This window comes from Excalfactoria chinensis, chromosome 5 (genome assembly GCF_039878825.1).
Source record: "Excalfactoria chinensis isolate bCotChi1 chromosome 5, bCotChi1.hap2, whole genome shotgun sequence".
Classification (NCBI taxonomy): Eukaryota; Metazoa; Chordata; class Aves; order Galliformes; family Phasianidae; genus Excalfactoria; species Excalfactoria chinensis.
The window spans coordinates 7,333,726-7,347,875 of NC_092829.1; the positions used below are offsets into that span (position 1 = coordinate 7,333,726).

Below are 14,150 nucleotides of genomic sequence, written 5' to 3' on the forward strand. Positions count from 1 at the left end.
CTTTTTGTCTCAACTTGCTGCCAAAGTCAGTCTTTCAACCTCTTACAGAAAAATAATCTTCAGGAATATGTACCTATGGGGATTGTTTTGCTCTGCATGTTAATTTTAATAATGAAAAGTATGTGGGAAATAAGATGGTAGTTGCATATTCCAGAATTTACAGCTATTTCTCATTGGCTAGCAGTAAACTATTTCAGTGTACCAACACACTGAGTTGGTTAGGTGGAGTAAGGCCTGCAAATTGTTGATGATTTAAAAGATATGCTTAAGAGATCTGACATTTTGCATGTATACATATGATGTATCAAAGTTGCAGTCATCCTTCAGAAGGCATTTTACAGGATTTTTGGGCACTACCAATAGAACCAATACGCTGTTTTATTTTTATGTTGCCATCATGCTGCATATCAGTCTGTACTGCTGATATATCAGGATTACTGAAGTTGTAAGATGTTCTATTTGTCACCGTTTTAAGTATTCTGAGAAGTATTTCCTTGGACTGCTAGGTCTAACTAAATATTCTTTACAAGTGTATGAGGGAGGAATTTTTTCTTAGCTTTCTTTTTCTTAAACTATAATGTTGTACCCTACAAATAAATATGCCAGAAAAGTTACACTGTTTTGTTTTTTTTTTTTATAGATACTAATGACTGCAACCCTCATCCATGGTAAGCAGCAGGATTCTGCTTCTGTGCCTATTGTGAAAATAAGTCTAAACATGGGAACACAGATTTCAACTCCAGATCAGAACTATTTCTAATCTAAAAAACTGAAACCAGCCTTTGTACAAATCCAGAAAGATTTTTTTGGTCATATTTTCATCCATTCCTTGACAATAGCAAAGCACACAGAATGATGCTGTGTTGAGTCATATGAACAGAAAAGATTTTGTTGTAGTTTCAATGCCAGAACTGACTGGTGATTGACTTACTATAATATGAAATGAATCAGACTTGATAACATTGCAAGTATATATGATTGAGTTCAGAATGAGAAATAGTCAAAACCTGTTAGTTTACAAGAAATAGTTCTAGGGGAATGTAAAAACAGCCAGTTAGATTGAATGTTCTATAATAAAGTCTTTTTTGGGGGGGAGGTATAGTGTGGGGGTATCTTAAATACAGAAGCTTACATATATTTTTGAAAGGGAAAAATACTAATGTGGATTAAGCAAGCTGTTTGCATTATCGATCTGTTTTCTGCTTCTCCAATATGCTGCTCTTTATTGTAATCTATAAAAGCTCAGGCTTTCTTTGTTTTAGTTTTGTAATACTGCTTTATCTTGTTGAGCTGTATTGATGAGCTTCCACACAATGCTTTTGTGGGTGTTGATGTTACTGAACAATATTATTTATCATAAAGTAAGCTCCATCTACTGATAGCTTTGTCCCTTAGAACAGTAGCAGAAGGCTTAATTAACAAAGCTTTAATTGCAGACCAATGAAATGATGCAGATTGCTTAGTAATATGCATTAGCAAGGACTTAATTTTGTTGAATAGTGAAACAGTACCATAAATTGGGACAGTGGGAAGAATCTATTTGAACAGGCTGTGTAAGGAACCTATGGTTTTTGTTCATCTTTATACTTGTGAGTGAACTCTGAGAACACTTCTGCAATGATTTATTATTTTTTACAGTTACAACGGAGGCATCTGTGTTGATGGTGTCAATTGGTTTCGATGTGAATGTGCACCTGGATTTGCTGGTCCTGACTGCAGAATTAGTAAGTAAAGGACCTATGTGGGTAAAAATGTGTGCCAGAATGGTACAAGCTTTCAAAAATCAGAAAAAAAGACTCTTTTCACTCTTCTTTCTTGCATTTGGTCAGCTGAATTCCAAATAACAGAAGCACAAGCTGAGTCAGTCAGGCACTGTTACTCACCTTGCAAGTGATGGCAGTTTCTGTTCCTTCCTTTATTCCATTAAATGGAGTAGAAGTGACTTGACTTCAGTTTACTCAAAGACTCAGTTGCTGCTTTTTGTCATGCATTTCTGAAGGGTCTAACATTATAGCTTCATAGAAAGTTTAATAAGTTGCTTGTCAAAAGTACTTTAAAGATGCCACGTTAAGTGTACTATTTGATGTTCGAAACTAAAACCCACTGGGACATCACAAGCAAATGAAGATATGAGGGGTGTAGTGGTGGCATGTGAATAACGTGTAGTGACTAGAGTGCAACGTTTTGTAAGAAATATGATAAAGGGTCTTCTGAAGCTATAAAACAGAACTAGATATTAACCTGAAGGACAAACTTGAACAGGGAAAAATGAAATACTGCATTTAATTATTGTGGACAGATGCTTTTTAATTGAATACTACCATCTTGACCTAATTCTCATACACGTATATGTACAGGCTTACCCTTTGGAAGATCAAACTTCGCTGTTTGCTCGATCCTGCCTCTTGAGTACAGTGATGTGTTTTTAGATAGAGATTACATCCTCATTCTGCCAAATAGTACATGAGCTGATACCTCTAGTCCATAGATAATTATAGCACTTATATCAGTATATTTGAGTTACTGATCTCTGGATACAGAATCAGATGTGCCAGATAATCACACGTGTATCCACATCCAGATGCCTATTGAGGGGTATCGAACTGTTTCATTTCATTGATGTGAAATGGAGAAGACTAGTTGAAGACAGATACCGTGTACTTGTAGTGGGATTACTGACTATTCCCCTTCTTTGATAAATAGATGAAAGGAGTAGATCTGACAAAAATGCCTGTTATGGAGTGCTGGTAAGACTAACAAAATTAACAGCTGTTTAGATGGTCCCAAACCAATATAGCTTGAAGAGAAGATTCCGTAGATCAGATATGAGGAAGAATTTCTTCTTGGAAAGTGTGGTTTGGCATTAGGAGAGTCTCATTAAGAAAGTGAGTCTTCATCCTTGGTAGTATGTGAGATGTTGTGGATGTGGGCACCTAAGGAATCTTGTTTTATTATTTGGGTTGATGGTTGGACTTGATGATCCTAAGGTTCTTTTCCAACCTAAATAATTCTGTGGAACCTTTGAAAGATGCTTTGGGAGGAATTGGTAATGATCAGAAATGAAACAGCTGGGGCCTATGGAGCACAGCTTGGAGGTTGGTTTGTTACCTCTATTGGTAGATATGTGCATAAATTAGTTTTGGTCAGTTCCCTGATTTTCATCTGAAAGAACAGTAATTCCTCACCTTTTTCAGTGCATTTACAAGTCTAAGCCTCTGAATCTTTGAGTGATAAAGTCTATCTAAATAAATAAATGTCTATTCACTGTTTTGTAGTTAAGACTTTGCATGAAACATCCATCACAAACTAAGTTATTCTTCCTATGTTATTCTCCCTTCTTACAGTGGATTAAGGTTAGGAGGGCACTTTTGAGCCAACTCATTGTTCAGTTCTTGCACACTGTAACTTGCTGAAAGCAAGCGCTTTTCTGTGAAGTCTAAATAGCAGACTCTAGGGCTTAAGTCCCATGTTCTGTTCTGACAAAAGCTGATTATAGAGAAGACGTTTGCACCTCCAGTTGTCCAGTACTTCTGCTCTGTGAGTTAAGTCAGCAGATGACTGTTGTTTTGTTGGCTTCAGTTAGGACAGAAATAAAAGAAATCTGTTTGAGGCTGTTAAAAGGTTACAGCTGAGATGTTAGTACTTCCCAATTAGGAGATTAATTCTGAAGCCAAGCTGTGTTTGCATGCTAAAAGACCCAATGTTGTCAGATTACATCTCAGCAAACATTTAATTACAATTGTTTAATTACAATATTCTATGTTCTTGCTATTGATTTTTACTTATTTTCTATCTAGATATTGATGAATGCCAGTCTTCCCCTTGTGGATATGGTGCCACTTGTATAGATGAAATCAATGGATACCGATGCACTTGTCCCCCTGGAAGAGTTGGTCCTAGGTGCCAAGAAGGTATTCCTATATCTACGATCAACCTTTACCCAAAAAACAATTGTATGCGGTGTAGTTAGTATAGAATTTATGTGCAGTAGTCTGTTGTATTAGGAACAGCAGCAAAAGTAGGTTTTCTTAAAATGTGTACAGCTTCAGTAACTCTGAAGTGTCTGTGTACTTCTTATTTAGTGATTGGAATTGGGAAGCCTTGCTGGCTTAAAGGAATGACCTTCCCTCATGGCAGCAGGTGGGATCAAGAATGCAACAGCTGCCACTGTTTGGATGGCCGTATTGACTGCACCAAGGTAGGTATTTTGACCTATTTTCTTAAGACATTCTGGCTGAAACATACTTAATTGTCATACATAGGTTGGTCTCTTTTTTTTTTTTCAGTCTAGATTCTTGCATAGGTCACCCCCAAACAGCCTTTTCTTTGAATGTCCAGTGCCTTCTTGTAGAAACACTTATAGGCTTGCCTTTATAATGGCTTCTGTTCTGTTCTCTGCCTGCCGTAACGAGCTCTAGAAACAGACAGGCACCTTGCAGAAAAATAATTAGGAACTGTAAGGGAATAATGATCATTGAGATGATAAACTTCCCTGCCAAATCTTTGAAAACATTAGAGCTTTTAATTGAGAGATGTTAATGCCAAAGTAAAGAACAGTTTCCTTAGTGGATGGTACTTGCCTTTATGAATTGACAAATTGCAATGCTTGTATATTATGGACTGTATGTTGGAAGAAATATGGTTGGCCTAGATGCAGATGGAACGTGTTAGCATATATGTACTTAAGGACTTTCAGCCGTGCTGTGATAGCATATCTTAGTGGATTTGTGGTTGCTGTGCAGCTTTACATCACAGCTGGGGAGAGACAAGACTTGTGCTGCTTTACAAGTTGTAAGGCTAGGTGGGTGGCTCAAGATAAGAACTAATAGTACTTAATGACATTGCCTCAACTGGATGTCTCCCACGTTTCACTGGAAGCAATAGTTTGAAAACTTCTGGCTCTCACAGATCTGTTCTGCCTTTGTATTAGTAGTAGGTATGCCCTGTAGGCAAAGAAATAACTTGCTCTTAATTATTTCAGTGTGCAATTTTAGACTCTATGATACTGTGTGTTTGAAGCTTTCTTCTAAAGAGAACAGTGCATGGCTATAACTACAACTGCAGAAATACTTCCTGTTGTGAAGGGAGTCTTGTGGATGTGCAGCAGAATGCAGCATGCAGCTTTGAGGAATAAGTAGAAGTGGTGTAGTGAGTGCAACTACTTTGGTTAAAAAAAAACTATATTGGAAGTTCAAAGTGATCTGAGATTAATCTGCAAATCCTTCAGTGTCATCAGTGTCATTGGTAACCTTTGCTCAGTTTATACTGCAGTCAATACAAAATGCTCATATTCTCTGGAAGAGCAATTCTGTCTGCTACTAAGACTGTAATGTTGTAGAAAGATATATTTTTTTAACAATCAGTAGTAGGTCATGTCCTTTTCATGCAAATTGCTTATTTTGATTTGATGCATAAGAGCAATTAACTGTAACAGTACTTCTTTTGCTCTTTATTTTCAGGTGTGGTGTGGGAAAAAACCTTGTCTGTTACACAAACATTGGGAGAATTCAAATTACCAGTGTCCCATGGGTCAAGAATGCCAGGAGAAGTATATGAAATGTTTTCAGCCACCATGCACTGAATGGGGAGAATGCAGTGCCTCTGAACCTCTGCCTGCTAATATCAAGTGTCTGCCTAATTCTGGGTACTTGGACAATGACTGTGCTAGGATTACTTTAATTTTTAATGGCAACAAAGTCCCTCAGGTGAGAACAGAATTATTAATGAAGAATGGCAATATATGTAGAGAGATATTCCATGTCAAGACATGGAAGATTAATGTTTCTAACACAACTCCTTGCAGTTACTTGTTTTTAGCTACTTATTTTTAGACTCTTCTGTTGATATAAACTGTTTGTCTAAAGGGCAAGGAAAAGTTAGGATTTATACTGAATATTTTGTTTGCCTTTTAAGTATCAAAGAAGTTAATTGTTTCTTACAGTCTGAGCCTGTCTTGGGCTGTAATAGGGTAGTCATTACATGGTCAACTTTTTACCCGCCATTCCAGAACTGTTTCTTACTTTGCTGCCTTCTTTTCTTCTTTCATCAGATCTCAGTAACTGCAAAAACTCTGAAGATGCTTACTTTTATGTACTGCCTCTGCTGGAACTGAACTCATACAGTCTGTTTCTTTTAACAGGGGACTACAACTGAAAATATCTGTTCAGAAATTCGGTATTTACCAGCTACTAGATCTGTTTCCAGGGACAGAGTTCTGATAATATTATGTGATCTGTCATACTCCACAGAGAATGCAGTAGAAGTTGCTATTGTAAGTATGAGGTGTGTGTATGCATGTGTGCATGCATACAAATGTTTTTGTATTAGTTTGAGCCAGGGAGGAGGTTGTTGCTTTCACTTTGATGCAGGCACTGCAATTGTTGGCTTAGGCTGGCTGTACAGTGATTCTGTGATCTCATGGGATCTCCTGCATTGCTAGATAGATGAATTGCAAGCTTCTTTAAATGACAGAAGCCTACTGTGCTATCTGTGCTACTGCCTTAGACTAATTCAATGTGTATTAGTGAACAGGTTCCTACCTGTTCTAGCAAGTCTTGGGCTACTGACCTCAGTGGAGATACAGTTGCAGGTAGCTGGATTGGATTTTGTCAGTGTGAAGAGGTTGGTGTTATGCATCAAGTATGGATGCTTCAGGATATTCATTAAATGTTTCAAGTTAAATAAATGGGTGCAAGTTAGATATGTGAAAGTGCTTTTGCCTTACTGAGCTGAATACCTGCTTTAAAGGCATTTCTAGCCCAGTCTTAGTGCTTTCTTATTCCCTATCTTACAAGTAAATAATTAGTTTTCATGGTAGTATTTATCCAGGCAGAAGCTGGAGTGTGTCTCTACCAGTGCTGCATAGAACATGCTGAGTGATGATGCAAGAAGTAAACTGTATGGTATAAATAGAGCAGACTGCTGTTAGTCCAGGCTTCTATCTAGATAATCCACATGTCTTGAAGTGCTTTGAGTTGACTAAATTTAGCAGAGCAGAGTAAGGAACATGGAAGTCAGCTGCCTTTTCAGATATGCTGGATATTAGCAACAGGATGTGTTACCTGTCAGGCCTGAAACTGCATCTGCAGTTTGTATCAAACTGTCCATGCTGTTGCTACGGAATGCTTTAAGGTTATTCTTCTTCTGTCAGGTAAATTCAACCTAAGATATCAATTCAGAGGCAGCTGAATTTAAAAATTAGAATTCTCTGCCTAAATAATTGCAATAATTCTATTTTTCATCTTCCCTCTACTTCCTTTTAGTCTTTTGTCCCACATCGAGATGAACAAGATAATAGTCTCATACAGAATGCTGCTAATATAATAGTAAATGCAATCACCAAGCGGCAAAACAGCACTGTTATGTTGGCAGTAACTGAAGTCAAAGTGGAGACAATAGTTGTTGGGAATTCATCATCAGGTAAGGTTCCCAATGCATTCATCCTGTGTTTTTAAACTGTTTTCTATTTCCTGCTGTCAGCATCTTGTCTGTGTGAAGAAATGGTATACTGAGTTGTTTCTTTAATTGCTATTACTAGCAACGGGGAGGTGGCTTTAAGCAAGTTTCTGTGCTTGTGTGTTAGGCTAAACTTAATCTGATCTCTGCCATAATGTCCTTACCTACTGTTGCCACTGTTTTGGCTCTGACTTCAAACTTCTTTCTGTAATCTAAGCATATCTTTCACAAGATCAAAAGTTCTCTTGTTATATCCTTTCTGGTTTTCCAACGTTAGCCAGACCTTAGATGTTAGTGCTGCTGCACTATAGAAACTGGGGCTGCGAGGTCTTAAGATGATGATGGAGATGGCACTGCTGAAATGTACCACCTAATGCCTTGCTGTACTTGCTGTGCCTAGAGGAAACAGAAGCAAGTTTTGCAGAGGACCCCTGGTAGGCAGCAGTTCAGTTAAGGGGTCCCCAAATTGGAAGTCTTACGACAGTAAGAGACCTTCCCAACTCTTTCCTAGATCTCCTCAGCATAATCTTTTAGAAGATCTTTCATCCATAGTCAAAACAACGAGTAAATTGCCTGGTGGTTCAGTTTTCCTTGTGTTACCCCTTTAGGGGAGTTCCTTTAATCTGTTAAAGCCTTGGCAAATGTACTGTTTCCTCAACTCCACTAAATGAGTGAACAAGTTTTGATCTTGTCTTGAACAAAAATTGTATAGAAGATAAAGAATGGAGCTGTGATTCTGACATACTTTAGCATCTCTGTTCTTATTATGCATTATATCCTGGGAAAAGAGAGAGAGGTTTACTTTGCCACCAGCATAAATGAAATTCAGAGATCCTTGATGAAAGTGGAAAGATGTCAACTTGATTCTTGAGCACTAGCTCTGAGAGTTTAAGAATCCTAATTTCACTGTGTATGCTCAGTATTGACCAACTGTCCCTAATTCTTTAACTGGAGTGGTTACAAACCTGATCCTTCGTGGTCTTTTGATTTGGTGTTTCTACCTTTTAGGTTTAAAAAAAGAAAAGTACAACATGCTGGAGGTTTACCTACCTAAAAGCACTGATGCAAAGCCCTCTGTCCATGTGTCTGTTTTCTGTGGTATGCTGAAATGTCTAGATGGAGATGATTATTTAGACACTTAAACAATTTAATGGAAATATATATTTACATGAAATCTCTAGGGAGGTGATCCACTGCATGAGAATCTTTTTTAACCTTATTTCTAAGAGGCTGATAGGAAGAGTTCCTTTCTTTAAATTCTTCCCACTCTGCCACATTTACAGTTTAATATTAAACTGTGTAGGAAAAATGAGCAGAGATTAGCAGTTACTGCTAAGAGTGCAATCTTGCCCCAGTATGATCAAATATGAGTTTAGGTCACCTGAGGCCAACCATTTTCTTCTTGATCAGCTCAGTTTAGGAATATCAGATCATGCATACCATAACCTTCACACAAGAACATGTTCAGAAGGCATTTTAATGTTGGCATGAATGACTGTGGTGTTGAAGAGTTGGTTTTGTACAGTTGTTTGCAGACTAATCTGTAAGCAGTTGTTTTGAAAATGATGACAAGTTACAGTTGGAGTTGAGGTTGGAGTGGTAGTTTGGTCAATTCTGCCTACCAAAGGCAAACCACGTGATGTCTTCATACTACTTACAATATGGGGATCCTTCCTTATTAAAAAAATATATATATTGTCCTGGTAGCAAAGCCTTTGGGTAAGAAAAAAATGCCCAACATATATCTTCAGAAATTGTTTCCCAGAGAAATAAACTGGGTCTTTGTGTTTTGGATAACATTAATGGGATTTGTGTTAGGAAACTTGGAGGAAACTGTCTGTGGACCCAATGGAACTCTTGTCTGGTAGTAGAAACTTGATGTGGATTTCTGATATAAATGCTGGTTCTACTTCTGAAACAAATTAGAGGGATAATACTCTGCACAGTCTGCCTCCTATGAAGATAGGTTTGTTTTCCTTATTATTGAGATTCTGGGCTAACTTGATGTAGGTACTTGAAGATGCTGCTTATAAAACCAGTTTTCCCATTAAGAAGGGGGGAATAAGCATCATTTCGAATGTAGTCTTTTTCCCCTGTTCTTAAGCAGGATGGAGTCCAGTTTTTTTAAGAACAGTAAAGAGCACTTCCAGATGAGCTGTTGCCTTTGAACATGTACTGCTGTGCAGTAATGACATCTTCCTTCATTGTGAAAGTCTTCCTTGGACCGACCTAGAATAGAGCTTCTCTAGTAGACATGGACTAACCTTCTCTTGCAGCTGCCGAGTGCTGTCTATTTAGCTACATTAACTCAGGACTTTTTCTCATTTGCCCTCTAGATTATTTGGTTCCAATTCTTTGTGCGGTATTTAGCGTTGTATGGCTGACTTGTATCATCATCTGTGTGTGGTGGACTCGGAAGAGAAGAAAAGAGAGAGAAAGAAGTCATCCTCCCAGAGAAGAGGGGGCCAATAACCAGTGGGCGCCTTTAAATCCCATCAGAAATCCTATAGACAGATCTTATAGTAACAAAGACATTCGTTACGAATGCAAAAACTTCATATCTCCTCAAAAGAGAACTTGTGATGCGGTAGAGGAGTATGTAGAGTATGAGGAAGAGGAAGATGAAGAGGAGGAAAGAGATGAGGAAATGGACAAGTTCCTCTCTCACAAACTCACAAAGCCTTTGCCCTCAAAGGCATCTGACGCATCAGAGAGCAGTCCAGTAAAGAAGTCCCTTCAAATAGGCAAAATGGACAACAGGTCTGTAAAAAATGTGAACGCATCCAACTTTGAAAGCAGTAGAGACTAATCTGTATTTGGAATGTAGGCAGACTGCGCCTACCCTTACCAGGGAGGGGAGAAATTGACATCTCTGCTTTGCATCAAGGACTAAAAAAAAAGTATCCGGAGTCAAATGTTCATAGTTTCTTTATTTTGCGTAAAAAAGAAAAATAAATAAAAATAATAATAAATAAAATTTATTTTGTTTCTTTAGCCTTGTATAAATTATTCAATGACTGTCAGATGAAAAAAAAAAAAAAGAAAAAAAAAGAAAAACGAGTAATCTTTGATAGTTGCTATTTTTGTAAAGTTTACTTATAATCCACTCGCTGTGTGGCAGAGGAGAGGTTGTATTTTCAATATGTGTAAAGTTTATTACAAAAGACTGTACACTGTTTACAGAATGTATTTCTTTTTATTACTTGCTCTAATTTAATGGTGGCTTTAAAACCTCCTGGTTGAGGAAATTGTGTGAACTTTAAACTGCTTTCTTGACTCTGAATCTCTATGAATGGCAGCTCACTGCACTTGTTACGTTAGTAGCTTCTGTAAGATTTCGTTTCTTTCCAAATTTGCCTTACACGCTTTGTAATAGGAACAAAAAGGAATTATAGAGATCTTTCAACTGTGGTTTCAAAGTGGCCTTTTTAATTTCTTGTTGGATTCCTTTTAGAATTGCAGTATTGAAGCATGTGACAAGTGCCTTGAGATGAAACTTTTTCTATAGCAACTGTCAAAGACTGCCATATGGACGTAGTGAAATTGCGAGAACTCTGGGTTCCCCAACTGACACAGCTTATTTTCTAATAGTGAAAGTGCTTTTTTTGTGTAAATATGTACATATTAAATGAATCACTCTGTATATTTGATTTAATAACTTAAAATATTTTGGTCTTCTTTTTTTTTACATGTCATTCCTTTTAATTTATGTTGCAGAAAAGGAGGTTTTATGGCAGTTTATAAGACTCTTTTTTTTGGTATTATGTCCAGATTAGAAAATGATGTTAATACAATCAATGTTAGGAATCTGTTGGTCATTTGTATTTACATAGGAGCATAACCACTTATGTGTAAATAGATCCAGAAATGTTTGTTTATCCCCCACGTTCAGCCCATCTCAAGAACACTAACAGGTGCATCTACTGTACAGTTCCAACATAGCGAGGCATTGTTTTTTTTTTCTTTTGTGAATATGTTAATTAATTACATGTGGTATTACCTTTTTATTTTTGCGTTTAAATACAGGCCTAATGAAGGGAACAATATTTTCCTCAATCTTGTTTCTGTTGTGCTTTATTCATCTTTCGCTCTAATAGAAAATGGCTGGCAAGCTCGGAAGGTGGGAGTACCTCATTGGGAATGGTTATTTGTAAGGGAAGGCTTAGGGTTTTGTTTTTTTTAAGGCTTTATTAGTGCTATTAACTGGGCAAAACCACGTTTATTTTAATCACTGAAGAAGCAGAACACTACATACCCTCATTACCCTGCCAGCGAGAGGAGCGGATGCTTGAGAGTATCAGCTCTGGCCCACGAACAATATAAACACCGATGTTTTGAAACCAGTTGTTTTATACAGGAACGCAGGATTTGCTTTGCAGGATCTTCTGTTTTAGTACATTTTTGTTTGATATGTTCTTAGAGAAAAAAAAAACAAACAAAAAAACAAACAAAAAAAAAGCCTTTCAGAAAAGAAACTATTTATTAAAGCATTTTATAATGATGTTTGTTGTAACTTTTTTACTTGTGCTGAATATTCAGAACTTATTTTGATAACCTGGTTAGGAGTTTAGAAAAGGGTACTTATCCTTCTCATGTTCCCCAGTATAATCCTAAGTATTTAAACCAAAAACACTTCTTTTTTTTTTTTTTCCTGCTACTCTTGTAACTTTTTGTACTGTAATGCTGCTGTCTTCCATAATCTAATAAAATGATTCCCTCATTGTGTGTAAGATACTTCACCTTGTGTTTGCTTTCTGAGTGACTGAAGCTCTGATGTGATGAAGGCGGAGTGAACAGGGAGAGGAAGCCCTGATCCAACGCGTGGTGCTTCCTGTAACCTCAGCTCACAGCCTTTGTGTCGATACTTCCTGAGCCTGCTTGGCAGTGTTGTACCGTGCCCACGACTGCACCATCAGCGTAGGAGGTGGTGTCCCACGTGTAGTCTAGAGGCACAGACACTTTGAGTGCCTGAATTATGACACTTTGTGCTGCCTCTTGCGTTACCTTGCAGCACAAAAGTCTTTTTCTGCTGATGGTTACTGACTGTGTGCCTTTTGAAATGGCTCTGCTCCCAGCTGCTGAGCAGAGGCTTGTCTAGCAACATCGTTGTACTTATTTGGGGAATGAGAGAGCAGTCAAACATGAAAGGGCTTGAAGTGCTCTTACCAAAAATGATTATTTTTTTCCCTAAGTAAAACTTAAAAGGCTTGAAGAGTTGCAGGATATTCTTGTCATGCTCCAGTTTCTTTTGAGTAGGTAGGTTTATGCTTGTTTCTTTCAATGACTTAAATGGCTTATGCATGGAATTTCTTCAGTGAAACGTGAACTCTTGTATAAAGAAATACAGGATATAAATGCTTGCTTTTTCCAGTAGCTGTCAGTATCTGAAGCGGATCTTAGCTCCTAGTAGTCAAGGTGTTTATTCTTGTCATCATATGGTTATTCCATCATTGTTTTCCTTGGGGTATCGGGATTGGCTTGTCTCTGTCATGATGAATGAGAGCTGTTTAAGTCAATTCTCAAACTCAAATTCTGTTGTTACCTTTTGGTTTCCAACTTTCAGATATCTGCCTCTTTTCCTTGAAGGGCTGACAGAGGAGTGGAAATGCAAGTCATGAGGCAAGGAACTGACACTTCTTTTTGGTGACCTTCTAAAATGGTTTCCTTGGACTAAGGACCAACCTAGGTGGCTGCCATAGCTCCTTGGCGATAGTGGGAACAACACTAGCAATTCAAGACAGTGCCAGATTGGGAAGCTGTTGTCTTCTGTAAGGTTGGCTATTTTGAGTCTTCAGCAAGTTCCTGCTGCAGGGAGGAGTTTCTGATAACGTAGTGGAGGGAGAGAGTGCTGCTTGTTTGGGAGGTTTTATGTGAGTGCAGCTAAATGTAGTGGCTCTTGCTGTTATAAAGGAGAAATAATAGGTTTATATGTGTGCTAAGGGTGTTGCTGTTGTGCAGGAGTGAGCTGGCTCACTGGCCTTGAAGACTGCAGATCTGCTTCTTCATATTACCAGAATAGTATGTGGAGTTAAGTGGGTGAAAACCTGCAGTCGGATCATCGCTAGCTGCTCAAACCCACGGCTCTGGGTGTTGTATCATGACTGGCACCAGCCCTCAGGAAGGAGCCTTGTCAAAAAGCTGCTCCCACGTGGCTTTGTGAAAGCAGCTTAACAGGTGTGGAATGGTAGTGCTGTTCACCTGCAAGCTATTGAGCCTGGAGAACTTAAAGTATTTTAAAAGATGGGGGGGAAAAAAGCAAATCATGACTTCAAGTTCACCAGAACTTTGGATATGGTTTTACTTCTGTGCTGCTCTCACAATAACTGCGTGTTTTCTCCGCTGGTCTCACACGACTTCACTCTGGATTTGTTTCCTTTTGACTTCTTATAGGAAACGTTAAACTTGTGCATCACAACTGGCTGATGGTGCAGGTACTGGCAGGTGTGTTAAGCACCACTTCGCTTCTAAAGGAACTGTTACCTGCGCTAAGGAATGAGTAAAACAAGTCCATGGGCCGAGTGTTTCTTTTTAAACAGCTTAGTATTTCCAGGCCAACTTCTCCAAAACTCTTATACAGATCTGATGTGAATGGGAAACACTTGGTAAGCTTGATCCTTTTGGCTATTTTCTGTGTTGTTCTCCAGCAGGCAATCCAATTAGTACTCCTGAAACATAGCTGCGGAGCAATATTAGTT

General features: G+C 38.2%; 1 protein-coding gene across 1 annotated transcript in view; it reads left to right on the top strand.

Annotated features, from left to right (window-relative positions):
• Window positions 1-12,187, top strand: part of JAG2 (jagged canonical Notch ligand 2) — a 60,173-nt gene extending 47,986 nt beyond the window's left edge. The window contains exons 19-26 of the mRNA XM_072338902.1: window positions 641-668; window positions 1,639-1,724; window positions 3,798-3,911; window positions 4,083-4,198; window positions 5,460-5,705; window positions 6,140-6,271; window positions 7,263-7,419; window positions 9,792-12,187. Coding sequence (XP_072195003.1) covers window positions 641-668; window positions 1,639-1,724; window positions 3,798-3,911; window positions 4,083-4,198; window positions 5,460-5,705; window positions 6,140-6,271; window positions 7,263-7,419; window positions 9,792-10,264 — 1,352 coding nt within the window. The 3' untranslated portion in view covers window positions 10,265-12,187. The remainder of the gene's footprint in view (window positions 1-640; window positions 669-1,638; window positions 1,725-3,797; window positions 3,912-4,082; window positions 4,199-5,459; window positions 5,706-6,139; window positions 6,272-7,262; window positions 7,420-9,791) is intronic.
• Window positions 12,188-14,150: the final 1,963 nt, after the last annotated feature.